We start from the raw sequence: 15,983 nt of genomic DNA, 5'->3' as shown, positions 1-15,983 counted from the left end.
ACACAGTGGACTCAGCCATGATGAGAATCAAATCCTCTCTTTAATTGAAATGCTTCCGATCCCTGCTGCAGATTACAAAGCAGCTCAACTCTATCATATCTTAAACCTTCAAAGAACCAAAAAAAAACGTCTTTCCTGTTGCCAGTTTCTGTCTAGTTGCATCCTGTCAGGCTGTGTTACAGGAGAGCGGTAAGGGGTGCAGCATAGGGGACGGCTGCATGCAGCACGCTGTAGGGTCCGGCTGCGTGCAGCACGCTGTAGGGTTCTGAATGAGCTGTGTCTGGCAGAAATCTATAGACAGCAATCAATAACCAGGAGAAAAAGAGGACAACATGGCGTCCATTACAGCTACCAGCATGGTGACTGATAACAAACCTTGCTAATTATGAACAGTAAAGTGGTTCCATTCACAAGTATATGCAAACAATCTTGTTTGGAACTTCTGGAACCACTGTTAGTCTGAAAAGAAATATACACAACAATGTGAGAACACATACATGAGGCGATAACAGGTAACATTAAGCACCATCATATCATATACTGTATATACAGTATATTGAAGGGACTCTTATTGTTTCAGTTCCTCTAACCCTCTGGCTGCTGGGAACGAGCGCAGTGAAAGCTGCATCAAGTGACACAAAGACAGACAGCAAAAGACCGGACATGGTCCAAGGTTGTCATTAAAATAAAAATGTAACATATGTAATAGAACCACAACTACTACTATTATTGTCATAATAACAATAATAATAATCATATCAATTCTAATAATAAAGCCAATGCCATTGCTGAATTGTATAGAGGGCGAACAATGTATACAAATATATCTATACTGGAATAATAATGATACTGAGCTTTCCTATGATCCCATCCCACGTTGGTGTATTAACATAATCGTACATATCTCCTCATGGGAATGAGAGGGACCATGCTCACAATAACTATTACAAAAAATAAATAAAAATGCATCGTGGAGGTGGTTGCTCATGCAACTTCAGTTTGCATGTATTTGTGCTTTGAGGTGTGTGTAATAAAAAAAACTGTACTGTATTTTTCAAGTCTTCTTTTTTTCTACTCCATACATAACATAGACTTCAACCGTGGCTAATAGCAAGCGTGCAAGTAATGCTTTTATTTTGACACTTCGATACCAGTAGCGCATCCTGTCACCGTCTCTGACTTGACTGCGCATGTCTCAGCTGCAGCATGAATAGCAGCCTTCACCGTAGTATCGCTGCTGCTGTTGCTGGATCCTCCGGGGGACAGAGAGAGCGACCGCCGCGTTTCTGTCAGCACGCCGTCAGATAAAGCACCTTTCCGGCTCTCATTCATTCCCTCTCGCGTTATCTGGATGGGAGGGTCCTGCTGAAAAAAAAAAGGGACTTACAGACCCAGGGAGGGGGGGTGACATGCCCTTCAGTGCTTGGCGCAGTCAGTGCGCTGATCTCCGTCAGACGCGGACGAGGTAAAGACCGGAATGGTGCGTTTGAATTGTCATTTATAACGCCGAGGCTCGGTTTGTCATCTGTTTTTGGATTATTTTCCGTTGTGGGGGGCTGGAGGATAACGAAATTACATGCCCGATCTGAGAGTCGGAGCGCCGGGTGAAATGCAGCACAGCGGGTGTTTGGCTGCAGGTGGATGGCCAACCTGACGGTCCCTGCCCGCCGCTTGCCTCCCGTTCAGCCGGTCTGGCGTCATCCGGAGCTCTTACGACAAAACTGAAAACAGAAATCGACGAATAAACCCGAGTCATGCTTCCAGGCGTCGGCGTGTTCGGCACCAGCCTGACCGCCAGGGTGATCATCCCGCTGCTGAAGAACGAGGGCTTCGCCGTCAAGGCGCTGTGGGGCCGGACGCAGGAGGAGGCGGAGGAGCTGGCCAAGGAGATGAACGTGCCGTTCTACACCAACCGGATCGACGACGTGCTGCTGCATCAGGACGTGGATCTGGTCTGCATCAACCTGCCGCCGCCTCTGACGCGGCAGATCGCGGTCAAAACGCTGGGTGAGTGCTGCTGCTGCTGGGCGGGCTGGATGCTGCGGCTCCCCGGTGGGGTGATGGTGTTCGGGGTGTGGGGGGTTCATTGTCCTGCAGTGGATCAGACTTAAAGTTCAGTGAGGTAGGAGTTCAGTCAATAGGTGGGGCTGCTGGGGATGAGCGGCATCACGGATATCTTGACATCAGCCCTTATTTACCGATGAAGCTGACCTCTTGGCTGACCTACATGAGGCTGCAGTGCTCTTGAGCAAGGCCCTGCAGGTGCAGCAGTTTGTGCAAGAGCTTTATCATTCCCTCCACGGAGCACAGGCTTTAAGAAATGTGACCTTCACTGACAGGATGTAGTGATAGAGGCCTGATTGTCTTCAGTATCGCTACCAAGGAGACCAATGTTTGTCAGGGGACTCCTTTGGTCAAACTGGACTTAACCCGTGTTTGTGAAACTGACCGACACAGAGGAGGCCTGAATACGGGAAGAAAAGAAAAAGAGAGACACACAAAGAGAGGTTGTTCTAGTTTAAATCTGGAGCAGTGCAGCTTATTTTGGAGCTGCTGTGAAAGAATGGAGGCGAGGACCAGTGAGCTGCACTCCACACAGGCTTTATTTACCCCACCGTTTGGCAGCAGAGCTCAGCTGGCAGCAAAGCTCTAATAGGTCAGGATTGTGACTGGAGAACAAATGGGACCAGAGGTGCTTAGCACGTTTTCAACTGGATTATATCTGGAGACTAAGCTACGAAACAGTTTGCAGTTAGACTGCAAGTAGTGATGATCTCCATTCGTGATTCAGCTCAGAATTTTCACGATTTATCGATTGTATGTTTGTAAAACTTTGGGGGAAAAAAATCAAACACTGTAGATGTGGAGCTTTCGATCAAAACACATGATCATCATCCCTAGACAACGTGACTACTGGGCAAACTCCAGCTCATGTGACACTAAAGAGTAGACCGTGTCTGCCACAGTAGGCTCACCTTTTATCAACTGCAGCTTCCAAGGACAAGATGGAACTTTGAAGGTCAGAAATGGATTTGCAGCCGCAGCATCTGCATGGCTGAAAACTGCGGACTCTAAATATCGGATAAGTAGATATGAGCAGGCATGAACGATCCCGCTACACTGGTACTATTCTTCTGACAAACACCCTGGTGGTATTCTGTCATAAACAGAAGGAGCCTTACTGTACGACAGAGACGATGATCTGAACCAGTGACGGGATGAACGATGGCGTGGCTCTTAAATGTTGTCAGAGCTGTAGTTTCTTCTTGGCATTAAAGCTTTTAGAAATATGAAACATCAGAAGGCTGGTGCCCCAGTTTCCCATCTTATAGGTTTACAGTATTATTTCTGTTTTTGGCTTCAATCAAACTGCTGTGCAAAGGTTCTCTGGTGTCACCGTACAAGCATTAATCCACAGTCTGCAGCTTTATTGCTACAGTAAGTGGACAAGAGTCAATGGACAATATACTGGAGAATAATGTCTCTAGCTTTTTGCAGAGCTTTCAACCACACCGTATGGTCTTCCTCAGCGATAGAGTTTTCCTTGTCTTGTCATAGAATTGTAATTTTCATCATATTGTCACAGCGATAGCTCCATCTGCTGTGGAAGACCGTAATAAGTTGACCTTTTAGACATTTGTTTCCTGTTTTTGGTCAAAATACTGAAGATTAGGGTAGAAAATAAACAGAACGCGTACATTTGAGTAGCCAAAAACTATGTTGGGTACTCTTGCTGGATGTACTGCACAGTACAGTGTTATTATAACGCCTAAAGTATCCTCACTTATGTTTCGGGCTGTAACGAATGATTATTTATCGATTCATCTGAGGATTGTTTTCTCAGTCAGTGTGGTTCTCATCAGCAATGCAGCAGTGACCTTAGAAGTGATGCTCCTCTTGTCAATTACCCTCACGTCAGCCGTCACACTCACTGGGGGGGCAGAGCGACCTGACAGCAACAGCATTAGCACCGTCTGTCAGTGTGTGAGGGACGGAGATGTGTGTGAGCGTGAGCTCCACAGCGACTTGTCTTGTGACAAGCTCCTTCTGACGTTATCTGATTGTCACGGGTCCTCACCAGACTTGTTTGACACGTGATTCATTTTGATTTTTAAGGTGCAAGTTTCCCCTCATGATCATCACGTTGAGTTAGAATTTCAAGGGCCACATGCGTCGGCGGGCGCATGTTTGAATTGGGTGTGTTTTCCCTTTTGGAAACACATTGTTGCGTTTGAAATAAAAGTGTCCTTAAAGTAGCCTGAGACTCCCAGTGAGAGCGTGTAACTTGTGCCGCCCAGCGTGGAGATAAGAGCCTCTGTAGCTCTATTCATTCTCACACTGCTGCTACTGTTTGCTCGTTGGCTTCAGTCAACTCTGTGGAGTGGCAACGTTGAGCCAACAATAGGCCCGGAGTACAGCAGACAGTGTTTGTTCATAGCATGACCACACTAAAGTCAATATATACCGTACGCGCACGCGCGCTGAAGCGTAGGCTACGCTAACACGTGCACGTGCAACCGCACACAGGGAATAAAGTCCAACTGTATGAAAGTTCCACAATCCAGAGTCCCCGATCGCGTCCCGGTGAGCTCGACTCAACCTGCACATCGCTCACGTGTACAGTGACCATTTCTTCCTCTCTCTTTCCTTCCCGCTCGTTTTCCTCACTGTGAGAGAAGCCGCCTCTCCTCCTCACCTGCTGTCACCCAGCCAAGTCTGGGTCCAGTCCTGTTGGAGTCCTGTTGGAGTCCTGTTGGAGGGCAAACATGAAACAGCAAATTCTGGTTGAACCTGGTTTCCATTATCAGTCCAAGTGCACGAGTTCTGAGTTCAGTTTTGGTCCAGCAGTTTATTGGGGCGATTGTGACTGTAACCCTTTTGGACCCTAAGCCTTTTTTAGGCCTTTTCTCGAAAATTGTAACCCATACAAAAGAGACTACAATTCTGTAACTACAAGGTCTATTTTAAAAATGTTGATGCTTGAATAACACTAACACGATTGTGAGATTTGATGAGATGAGTAAATATTGTGTATATGTTACTGGTTAATAGTAGCTGAACACAGCAAACACAGCAAACAGGGAAAATTCCCAAGTTCGCCTGAAGAAAAAGCACTGTAATTTATTAAATGAGGCCCTGGCTAGCCTAAAAACATTCCCAATTCATAGCACAAAGGGTGCAGGTACCTCACAAAAAGATTTGGTGTAAATAAAGTGAAGCAAACCCCAATTATAGGTGTTTATCTAAACAAAAACATGCAAAATTCTCATTTTATATACTTTATAATTATATATTTCACTTTATTTGTCACTCATATTGTACAATCTATCCTAACAGAGCTGTTTGGCATCATTTTGGCATAGATAGATTAAAAATCTCGTAAACCCCAAATGGGGCTCGCTCGGGTCCAGGGGGATAATTATAGTATCTATTGTTGTCAGTATTTGTATATGTTAACATATTATATGTTGCACCAATAAAATCACGTCAGGTTGTAACTAACGATTCATTTCAAGATGGATTATTCTGTTTTTTTTATGGATCAATTCCTTATTGTGTCTTTAAAATGTCCGAAATAAGTGGACAATGCTCATCAGAGATTCATTGAACCCAAGTTAATATCGTAAATAGCTTGTTTTGTTGGACTAACAGCCATAAAAACTCAAAGATATTTAATTTCCGGTGATGTAAAACCAGAGAAAAGCAGCGCATCCTCACGTTGTAGAAGCTGGAAGCGCAGAACGTTTTGCATCGTCGCTCGATAAACGAACTTAATGATTAATCGACTTCTCGTTTCAGCGACGTAAAGATGCGTAAGTTGATGAGAACTGAAGAAAATGGAGAACAGCCAGGGCACATGGAAAGATTGTGAGGTTCTCCAATCTTGTCGCTATACAAAACATGTAGTATATTTGTCATTGTCCAGTGAAAACCTAGTATTTCTTCAGATAAATATACCAGTATAATGTGAAAATATGCATCGTCAGGAGGCTGAAAACAGGGCTGCTTGTCTGAGCTCGTGAATATTTGAACTGTTGGTGTTTTGGAGATCAAAGTTATGTATTTTCTACCTTTTTGAAGTGATACTAACAAAGTAGTCCCAACCCCCTCAGTCACAGTGGAGTGAAACCATTGTACAGAGAGTAGACACGTAGTGGTAATGTTGTGAAATAAGTAAAATTCTGAGTATATGAGCGTCACCTGGAGTAGCAGTTCCAATGATGACGTCAATATATATTGCATCACCATGATGCATGACACGTCCAGGGAAGTGGTACCCAGTCAGAGAGCGGTCAGAGACCAGAGCCGCCGCGCTGGGTGACTTCCTCTTCTGTCAGGGTGTGTGACTGATGCTAATCTGCCCGTGGCCTTCTTGTTGCTAACCTCAAGTTGATAAGTGTGATCAGACTTCTTCCACAGAGGAATGTGAACGTGTATTATTTTCTGTCTTAACTTGTCTCGTAGCCCGTGTTGATTTGAAACCGAAGGGTTCGGCTGAATAAATGGCCTGCGTTGAAGTCGAATGGCAGCAATTCTAACAAAAAAGGTGAAAAGAGGCGTGAACAGAGTAAACGGGTGGGATAGAATAACACACCAACAGGAACCATTTCGGCCGATGAGGAAAGTGGAGAAACCCTGCTACAAGTCAAGAACATGCTCCACATGTTGTTCAGGTTTTACCAGAGCCGGCTCGACCCCCCAGCCCAGCAAACCAGTCGGTCTGGTTGAGCAGCATCTCTGCTTCCACAGGGAGGTCTTTCACCCCCCCCCCCCCCTTCTCTTTCTTACTACTGCGGCATTCCTGAGGCGTCTGATGTCATGTGATGATGTTGGGAAGGAAACCTCACACTGTCTGCTCACACACACACACACACACACACACATCATTCTGCTTTTAAAGACAAACTCGTGAGCCTGATGGATTGAAGTCTGATTTATTTTTTTTAAACCAGAGGAGATTGAAGCTTCTTATTTTTTTTTATCCAGATCCTTTTGAACACATTAGCATTTCCAACATACTGCAGAATTCAGACTGGTTGCTTTATGTGTCACAGCCTAACATAAGGTGCATTTCAGTACGGCACATTGTGAGTTTCTCAGTAGAATCAGTGATTATGTAAGGTAAAGGCAGTGGCTCTTAAATGTTGTCAGAGCTGTAGTTTCTTCTTGGCATTAAAGCTTTTAGAAATATGAAACATCAGAAGGCTGGTGCCCCAGTTCCTCATCTTATAGGTTTACAGTATTATTTCTGCTTTTAGGCTTCAATCAAACTGCTGTGCAAAGGTTCTCTGGTGTCGCCGTACAAGCATTAATCCACAGTCTGCAGCTTTATTGCTACAGTAAGTGGACAAGAGTCAATGGACAATATACTGGAGAATAACAAAAAAATAAAAAATCATAACTCAAGCTCCAAGCTTTTTTGCAGAGCTTTCGACCAGACCTTATGGTCTTCCTCGGCGGACAGAGTTTGCTTTGTCGTCGTAGAATTGTAATTTTCATCACGTATCGGTTTCAGGTGCACCCTCTGTCCCCCTTTGTGCAGTTTTGTTTTGTAGGCGGGGGGAGGAAGTGGTGGGAGAGGAGCCCCTTCGGCTCAGCTCCGTGAGGCCTGGAGAGCTTCACAGAGATGAGCAACAGGCGTGGAAGCGCATCTTTTTATAGCAGTTGACGGCAACTTCATGACTCTTGTGTAAAATCCCCTTCATGGCTCGGTTCCATTAACTTATCAGGTTTGCGAAATGGAACAAAATCTGTCATAACATGAAGTGTAAACGTAACTGAAACCACGAGGGAATTGAAAAAGGTCAGGCAGGACATGACTACTGAAAAGGAAACATAAGTAATATGCAATGAGAGTCCCAACGTCTTATCTAGACCACAAAGAGCCGCTGCAAGGCCTGCTCGAGCCTTTTTAAAGTATAACTAAAGTTAATGTGAGCTCTCTCTCATATCAGTGATAGAAGCTATCAGGTATCAGGTCAGTGTGTGCCGAGCTGCCGACTGGACCAGACCCTGCTCTCCAAGAATAGCATCTAATACTCCCATGATACGTTGAATTAAAGCACATGAGCCGGCTGATTAATTACCCATCCTCCGCTGTGTCATAGATTTTCCACCCGTACCCTTAAAGCTGCACTACCAGATAGTTTGATACGGGTCAAATGACCTCTGGCTGATTCTGTTACTGCGCCTGATGGAGTCTCCCACCTCCTCATACTAGCTCACTGTCTTTAAATTAGCCTGTGACACCCTATATTTTAGCTCCACCCTAATGAGAACCACCTGTGATGTGACCTGTCCATATAAGGTGGGCCATACTTGGCGCTCAAGACCTGCTGAATATATATATAAAACTATAAAGGTGCAATCAGTGGAGCGGTATCAGCTGTGTTTTTTGTCGGTCCGTCAGCTGTTAGCTTATATCCAAGCTAAGTAAGTCGCTTCGGATAAAAGCGTCTGCTAAATGACTGTAATGTAACGTAATGTTATAGACACGCCGTCCAAAACAATAAAAGTGAGCAAACTATATATCTACTATATGTCTGGCCGTAGAGTGACTACAACCCACAATTGACTCACCCCCCCGTCTAGACACCAGTGGCCTGTGAGGCGTCATAAAACACAATTCTTTCATACTCAAAAACAAGCGGCGATGTATGTAGGCAATCAGCTCGAAGTTGTCGTACAAGACATTTCATACAATCTTGCTAAAACCAAAATGAAACTCACAAAAGCTCTCTGCCCTCGTGGCAGCAACTGAGCGGCGGCAACGTACAGCTGTATGCTCGTTGCTCCGTTAGCTGTTAGCTGTTAGCTGTTAGCCAACCACGCCATCCAAATCAATAGTCAGCAGTCAGTCAATAGCAGTATCAAAAAGGCAATGAAAGGTGTTTTAAGAGAGTCACTGCAACTACAAAAGGGTCCTTGAGCATGCAGCCATAAATGAGCACCCAAAATATTATTCAGTTTGGTATCGCAGTATGCAAGATTAGCCGTGGACAGACCGAGATGCACAGCCGACCTCATTATCTCCTGGTGGGTTAAAAAACAAGCAAATTCCATCACAGTTCAGGTCTTTTTGAGGTGAATTCATATTTATCAAGTATTAGTGATTTGCTAATCTGGGTGAGAGTAAAGTGCAGAAGTAATTTTTTTGTATTCACATGGATTGCATGGTAGCGATGGTTCATCCGCACTCTGATGAGCTCTCAGACACCTGCTCTGAAGGGCTAGCCAAAGGCAAAGAGCTATTTATAACCTGACCGCAAAGGTCACGCAGGCGTCATCATAAATACATGTTCCCCACCACTGATGCTCTTATGCAACTGCACTTCCGACCGGTGATGAGCTCTTTGGCAGCCCACTCAACTTCTTTTTTAAAGGGCTCGTAGATCCAAAACTTACAGACGGTGTGATGATAGTCACAGAAAGGTGGTAGAGATGAGACTGTTAGACTGTAGCCAAAGACGTGGGAACAGCGTCTAAGCCTCTCATGGGAGCAGGTTTTCAGCTTTTCTTGCAGCATGCGAGATTCGGAAGGAAACTGCTAGGCTATGCCCTTTTTTAACGTTTGGAAAAGTAATTGTTTTTGTACACTTATCAACCACAGACTATTTTCCAAAATCTCCCCAGGTACATTTACTAACAGCCTTAAAAAACTAACTACGATTAAAGTACAATTCATCCAACATATTGTAACCTGGCTTGAAAAAGACTTTCCAGACCAGACAGAACGGCTGCATTTCCTCCAGTGTGACGTCCCTTGTATTCATCAGTCTGATGGATTTAGGGGTCTCGGGGCTGGAGCTGGGTTTGGAGACAAATCAACAACGGCTCCAGACGGAGTCCGCTGAGAGAATGCCACAGATAGAGGAGTACGCTGCCATTCCCAGGCCTTCTTTCTCGGCGTCGACGCTTCTTGTTTTTTCAGCCCCACCAGTTTCCCACTAAAGGTCACGTTCACGTTCTCCCGGGCGCTCCATTAGTATGCTAATGCCAGTGTGTGAGTGTGTGAGTGTGTGAGTGTGTGAGTGTGTGAGTGTGTGAGTGTGTGTGTGTGTGTGTGTGTGTGAATGAAAGACGAAGGGATGATGAGGAGAAGTGAGGGAGAAAAGCTGAGAGAAAGCCGGTCTTCCTGTGAAATTGCCTTTGTGTGTCGGATGAATGGCTGGATGGGGAGGCTCTGTCAGCCCGCCGCCACGCTGCGCTGGCAAGTGAGCATTCCTGGAGAAAAAACAGGGAAAGTGGAAGAACTCCCCATTCCCCCGCTCCCTGCAGAGAGAGGCTTTTTCTCCCGCATGGACCCATAAGGTTCTGCTAGTGCCCGTGAACTTCGGGGTGCAGGTTTTGGATGACGAACCACATTGTGTTGTTAAATCCAGAGGGGCGAGAGAGAGGGCACGCTTTGATATGGAATCATAAGGATGGGATTGGAGGCAGGCTTTCAGTAATGAATAATTCAGCATTATTAGACTGGAGGCTTAATGAGGATTTTTTTTTTCTCTATTATTAAATCTGAACAGAGGAAAAAGCGGCTTTGTGTTCTTGAGTTAATCTGTAAAATGTGGAGGGATTTTTTCTTTGTCTCCTTTATTTTCATAGTGGACAGTAGAGAAGTGACAGGAAATGAAGGTGAGAGAGAGAGAGAGAGAGAGAGAGAGAGAGAGAGAGAGAGAGAGAGAGAGAGAGAGAGAGAGAGAGAGAGAGAGAGAGAGAGAGAGAGAGAGAGAGAGAGAGAGAGAGAGAGAGAGAGAGAGAGAGAGAGAGAGAGAGAGAGAGAGAGAGAGAGAGGATGAAGTGCAGCAGAGGTCCCCCGCCAGACTTAACCTGCTGACATTTACACCGTTACATGGACGCTGTCTCAAACCTCTGGGCCATCAGGGCGTCCTATTGAAATAATAATGAAACCCTGCCTCTGTGGCATTAACAGGAATATTTTTTTAATATTGATATACAGATCTGACTAAACGGCTTCAGTGCTCCTTGTCGTAGATTGTCCACGTCTAAGGAAGAGCATTCTCACTAAAGGTCTTCCATCATTTGGTGTTGTGTGACGCCGATGTGCTCATTTTATTCCCTGTGTGTCACTGTGAAACAAAACCGACGCAGCAGCTGGGAAATCTCACAACGTCCGGTTTCTTTTTTTTTGTTGCCTTCCCCTTCCTAGTCTGACGTCCACCACGTGTCCCGTGGCATTGACCAATGAGAACAAAGTGCTCTTCTGTGCTCTGGCAGAGCAACGGTAGAATACGCTGTATGAGGATGCAGTATGTTGAACCGTTACCGTCACCCGCAGGTCAGGACCGCTACACTGAGTTATTACACCGCCTTTGATTGGTACATTATGGCATCACATGTATCACATTACAGTAAGCATGGCCCGCTTACTGTACATTATCCCTTACTTAATGACACCTGCTCCTACTCTTTGGGACTGGGAAGGATCAAACACAGAGCTCTGAGTATATGAATGCTTTCCAACTTCCATTTAACTCATAAAACTGTGATTACACACGCAGTTGTTGGCGCTGTCTGGCAGTCCTGGCTCCTCCCCCGGTTACCTGGTCCAGCATCTCTCGGCCTAGTAACAGGGAGGGATTTATGACAATGTGATCGCCTCATCCGACACAGTGACCGTCTCAGAGGACAAAGACATCACGTAGTCCTCTGACGTCCTCTGAAACCTCCCTTAGCTTGGTCCAGATCTGGTGACAGCATGATTCACCTCATTATTACACTTTGGTAATCATTTTCAGTTATCGCTACCAGCTATTATCAACAATTTATCTTTATATGTTATGGATGAAGTATTGCTTATAATAATGCATACTACTTTGTTGTAGCATCAGTGTTGCTATCATATCTTGTTATGACACGCAGCTAAATTAACTTATCCAGCTCTTCCACCTTAAAATACTTCACTGATGAGACTGTGAAAACACACCCAGTGTGTGTGTGTGTGTGTGTGTGTGTGTCAGCTAACCGCGGCATGCCAAAACAAAGATACCTGCGTAATTCGGCGGTGCTGTTGGGAAATCACTTGTGAAATACCTCCGTCTTGCACAAACGCATTGAGCAGCGTGTGTCTACCGATCGGCCCTCCTCTTCAGCACACTCCTGATCATTTTTCCACAAAGTGTTACTGACCGTGTCATCAACTTCATCTGGCCCTTTAATTCCTGTCCTCCGCTCATCCTGTGTATTCCCCAGGTGAAGCCCGTTCCATTATAGGCGCGCTCAGATGTCCTTTATGTGCCAGTGTTCAGGAATAGGCCCGTCTGTGTTTCTTAATTGGCCATCTGGGACAGGAGGACAAGCGGCAGCTGCAGATCTGAGAGCAGGGCGGGCTGACCAGTGGCCTTGTTCCTCTCTGTTACTACAGCGTGTTTAGGGTTTATTCTGTGTGCTATGCCGGGAAACATTTAACATGGCATTCATTGTTTTAAACTGAAGGTATACAGTTGTTGTTTTTTTTACAGCTTTGCAGTCAAACATCTGCAACAGGAAGTGATATTTTGGTATCTTCACCGCGCTGTGTCTCGCTTCCTGTTTTGCGTGCTCTAGGCGGAAGCAGCGTGCTTGTGTGACACTGAGGAGTCTTCTCAATCACTTCCTGCCAACGACACCCAGAAATACAATGCTTCACCGTCACCGCTGTCTTTCTCTCCGAGCTCACGTGGAACACAATCTGCCATCCAGGTCAGAAGTGGAGGGATGGGAAGATGGACTGAGCAGTGAACACCCGTCTCTCCACTGTGTCTCTCCGTGTCTAAAATATCATCCTGGTTTCAGGTTTATGTCCCCGAATGCCTCATTTCCATTCTTCCTATTTGTTATGTTTGTACATACTGTAGCATAAACCGGGAACACCAGCAGGTGCTTCTCCCAGTAGAAGAGAATGATGCTGAAGTCTCAGTACAGAAGGTCCAGATGCATGAAGCGGCCATCTGAATTATAATCTTTAGTGCTTAAAGGAACAGTTCAAAATACTGGGAAATCTGCGCGTTCGCTTTCTTTCCGAGAATGTGATGAGAAGTTCAATATTAGTCTGTGATGCGTTCTGTAGACGACACTAATGAGAGCAGCAGGACTGAAGCAGAGCAGTGAATTGTGAAACAAGAGCAAAACCATGAGCTGAAGGGCGCTATTGCAAGTTAGTTATTTTCTTTAACCTTTTTGACAGAGCCAGACCAGCTGTTTCCCTGCTTCCAGACTGTGTGCTACGCTAGGCTAACTACATCCTGACTCCAGCTCCGTACTGAATTCAGCTGGGGTAAAAACTAATGTTGAACTACTCTGTTAAAGGTGCTTAATAAGCAATTGAGAGCATATCTACTGCCTCAACATGGAGACCGTTAACCTGGGGGGGACAATAACGTTATGAGCTGTACATTACTCTATGTCTTTACATAGCAAATAGTTGTCTTCTGCTTTATTAATGTTCTGAATATCTAACAGAGAACCTTTAATGGAGACAGTAGATCAGTAAGCCTGCATCGCTCTGCCTCCTCTCTTTAGTCTCTATGTAGGAACCTACATTTTGCTGATGTGTTCAGTATAGGTCAGGGGTCGGCAACCAGCGGCTCCGGAGCCGCATGCGGCTCTTTGGCCCGTCTGCTGCGGCTCCCTGAGGCTACATCCACACTAATACGTTTAATACCAGTTTTAACAAACAAAAACTATTTGCGTCCACACGGCGTTTCAGCATTGTTTCCGAGATCCAGACTAAAACGCCTGTAAATGAATATCACGTGACTATTCACGTACACTGGGCATGCAGTGGGTGCCGGTGTTACGTCCTACTGGTTTTCAAACCTACTGGTTTCTCTTCCGTGTGTTTTGTGTTCGTGTAACAGCAGCAGCTGTTTTCTGTCTCTGTTGCCAGATTCGTCAAACATTCACAAACATATTGCTGGAGATCTAAAAGCCACATCTCATATATATTGCGGGGATTACAATTGTATAAGTGAGCACTACATCACAGCTACGTATGAAGAAATACATTGAAGAAAATATATTTATGGAAAGATCGCATCAACCTGGATTCGAACCTGTCGAGCAAAATGGTAATATATTGAAATACGGCCGCGCTACGCGATCCGCTGCTTGTATCTTACATCGTAATGCGCCTTTCCTTCTAGGTGGCTGATCATGATTTGCAGACCTCCACCCTCGGTAAACTATCGATGGATAAATCCTAAAGAAGAAAAGTCACGGAGGAAAATAGAGTTTAATTCTGCGTGGACGTATTAATTTGCTTTCACTGCCAACGATGCTGACTTACCTGAATGCTTGATATGTGGCGAGAAATTTGACATCAAATAGCTTTTGCGGCTCCAGACAAATTTTATTTGGTGGAAAATAGGGCAAAATGTCTCTTTGGATAGTAAAGGTGGCCGACCCCCGGTATAGGTGGAATGAACTAAGAGCATGCAAACATGTACTTCAAGGAAATACAATGTAGAACCCGAGGACAACATAGTGAACATCTGAAGTGACCCCTCAAAGATAAACAGTGCGGAAATTATCATTAGAAGCCCGAATGAGGTCAGTTCCTCTGGCAGGGAGCTGCTGTAGTCCGGTGCAGTGTGATAATGAGCGGTCAGATTACATCAACATGGAGGGATGCAAATAGGGGATTTTGCATAAAGTTGAACTGTACGTACTCAGCTATTCATTCTCAGAATGACAGAATTCACAATGAAGGTCAGACTGCACCTCACAATCTATTTTTTTTTTTGCTGTATGTAGTTGTTTGTTTGCTGCCCAGTCATTGCACAAGCGCTTTAGCATTTTCCCCCTTGTTTATCTCACACCCCAGAAGAGCCGCACATAAACCAATCATTGTATGGGCGCCCTCGTCTGCCGTCTGCCAGCCAAAGTGAGTTAGATCCTGCAGAGCAGCCTGGAGACGGCCTGCCAAATCCAATTGTGGCAGAAACAAACGGCCCAAAAACAAGAAGGCATGAAAGGCAGCGCTTCAACTCGTCCCGCCGTCTGTGCCGGACTGTGTCAATAGTTTACGGAGGTCATCTCGGATGATTCATGTAACATCATCGTTGATCTCGGTCTCGTGTTAGTGATTCAGAGCCTCGGACTGCGGCCCTTCAGACTGTCATGCGTCATGTCTCAGTGCTCACATTGTAATTGGGCGGCGTTCCCGACAAAGTTTGTTTGTAGAGACAGGAAACGCTGCTTCCCCTTTGCTATGATATCAGTGACCCCACAGAAAAACATTCTATGCGATATCGCTGTCACTGTGATGTGTGTGAAACGGCCTTTTTGAAATATGATGAGGAGCCGTCTGCACCAGATCTTTGTAAGTTCAAACCCAATATACACACCACTGTAAACTATTTTTAAAACTACTTTTGATGAACATAAAATAGCTCAAATTACCAAACATTGTGCTAATAACACAAGACTAAATTACAGTTCGATTCATTGGATATTTCCCAATCCCTCTAAACTGCATCAATAAACTAACTGAAAACATATTTCTCCAGGTATAAGGCAGATATAAGTAACACATACTTGTATAAAGGATATCATATATTATAACGTAGAAGAGTTGTTACAACATATTTACTCCTAGACCTTTGCCTAGCAACCGATTAACACATTACTAAAGTTTTAAGACGTTTTTTTTAGGTTTCAAACACTGATATTCATCAGTCTTCTCCTTTCTCTCCGCTCCTCTTCTTCTCTCTTGACCTCGGCGTCAGACAGAGACGCGAGGGTTGTCAGGTGGCGCCATCTCCATGACAACCATCCAGATTCAACCAAGCATCAGTGAGCTCCCTCCTCCTCCTCCTCCTCCTCCTCCTCCTCCTCCTTTCTTCTTAGCGAATTAAAAAGGGAAGTTCATCAGCCACCGTCCCTCTCCAGAGCGGCCCTGACAGTGAGGCCCACAGCTGTTCGGGAGGAGCGTCCTCGCCCCGCGGTGCATGTGATTCAGTGAAGACGTCTATCCGTTAGTTTGC

At 45.1% G+C, this 15,983-nt stretch overlaps 1 protein-coding gene across 1 annotated transcript in view; it reads left to right on the top strand.

Moving 5' to 3' along the window:
- The first annotated feature begins 1,271 nt into the window (after window positions 1–1,271).
- The window catches only part of gfod1 (glucose-fructose oxidoreductase domain containing 1), a 29,536-nt gene continuing 14,824 nt past the window's right edge, over window positions 1,272–15,983 (top strand). Inside the window, exon 1 of the mRNA XM_079181439.1 lies at window positions 1,272–2,007. Coding sequence (XP_079037565.1) covers window positions 1,755–2,007 — 253 coding nt within the window. The 5' untranslated portion in view covers window positions 1,272–1,754. The remainder of the gene's footprint in view (window positions 2,008–15,983) is intronic.

The sequence above is a fragment of the Pholis gunnellus genome (assembly GCF_910591455.1).
Source record: "Pholis gunnellus genome assembly, chromosome: 20".
NCBI classification, from domain to species: domain Eukaryota; kingdom Metazoa; phylum Chordata; class Actinopteri; order Perciformes; family Pholidae; genus Pholis; species Pholis gunnellus.
Note: the sequence above shows the minus strand (reverse complement) of the source record. Positions and strands in the feature narration are given on the sequence as shown.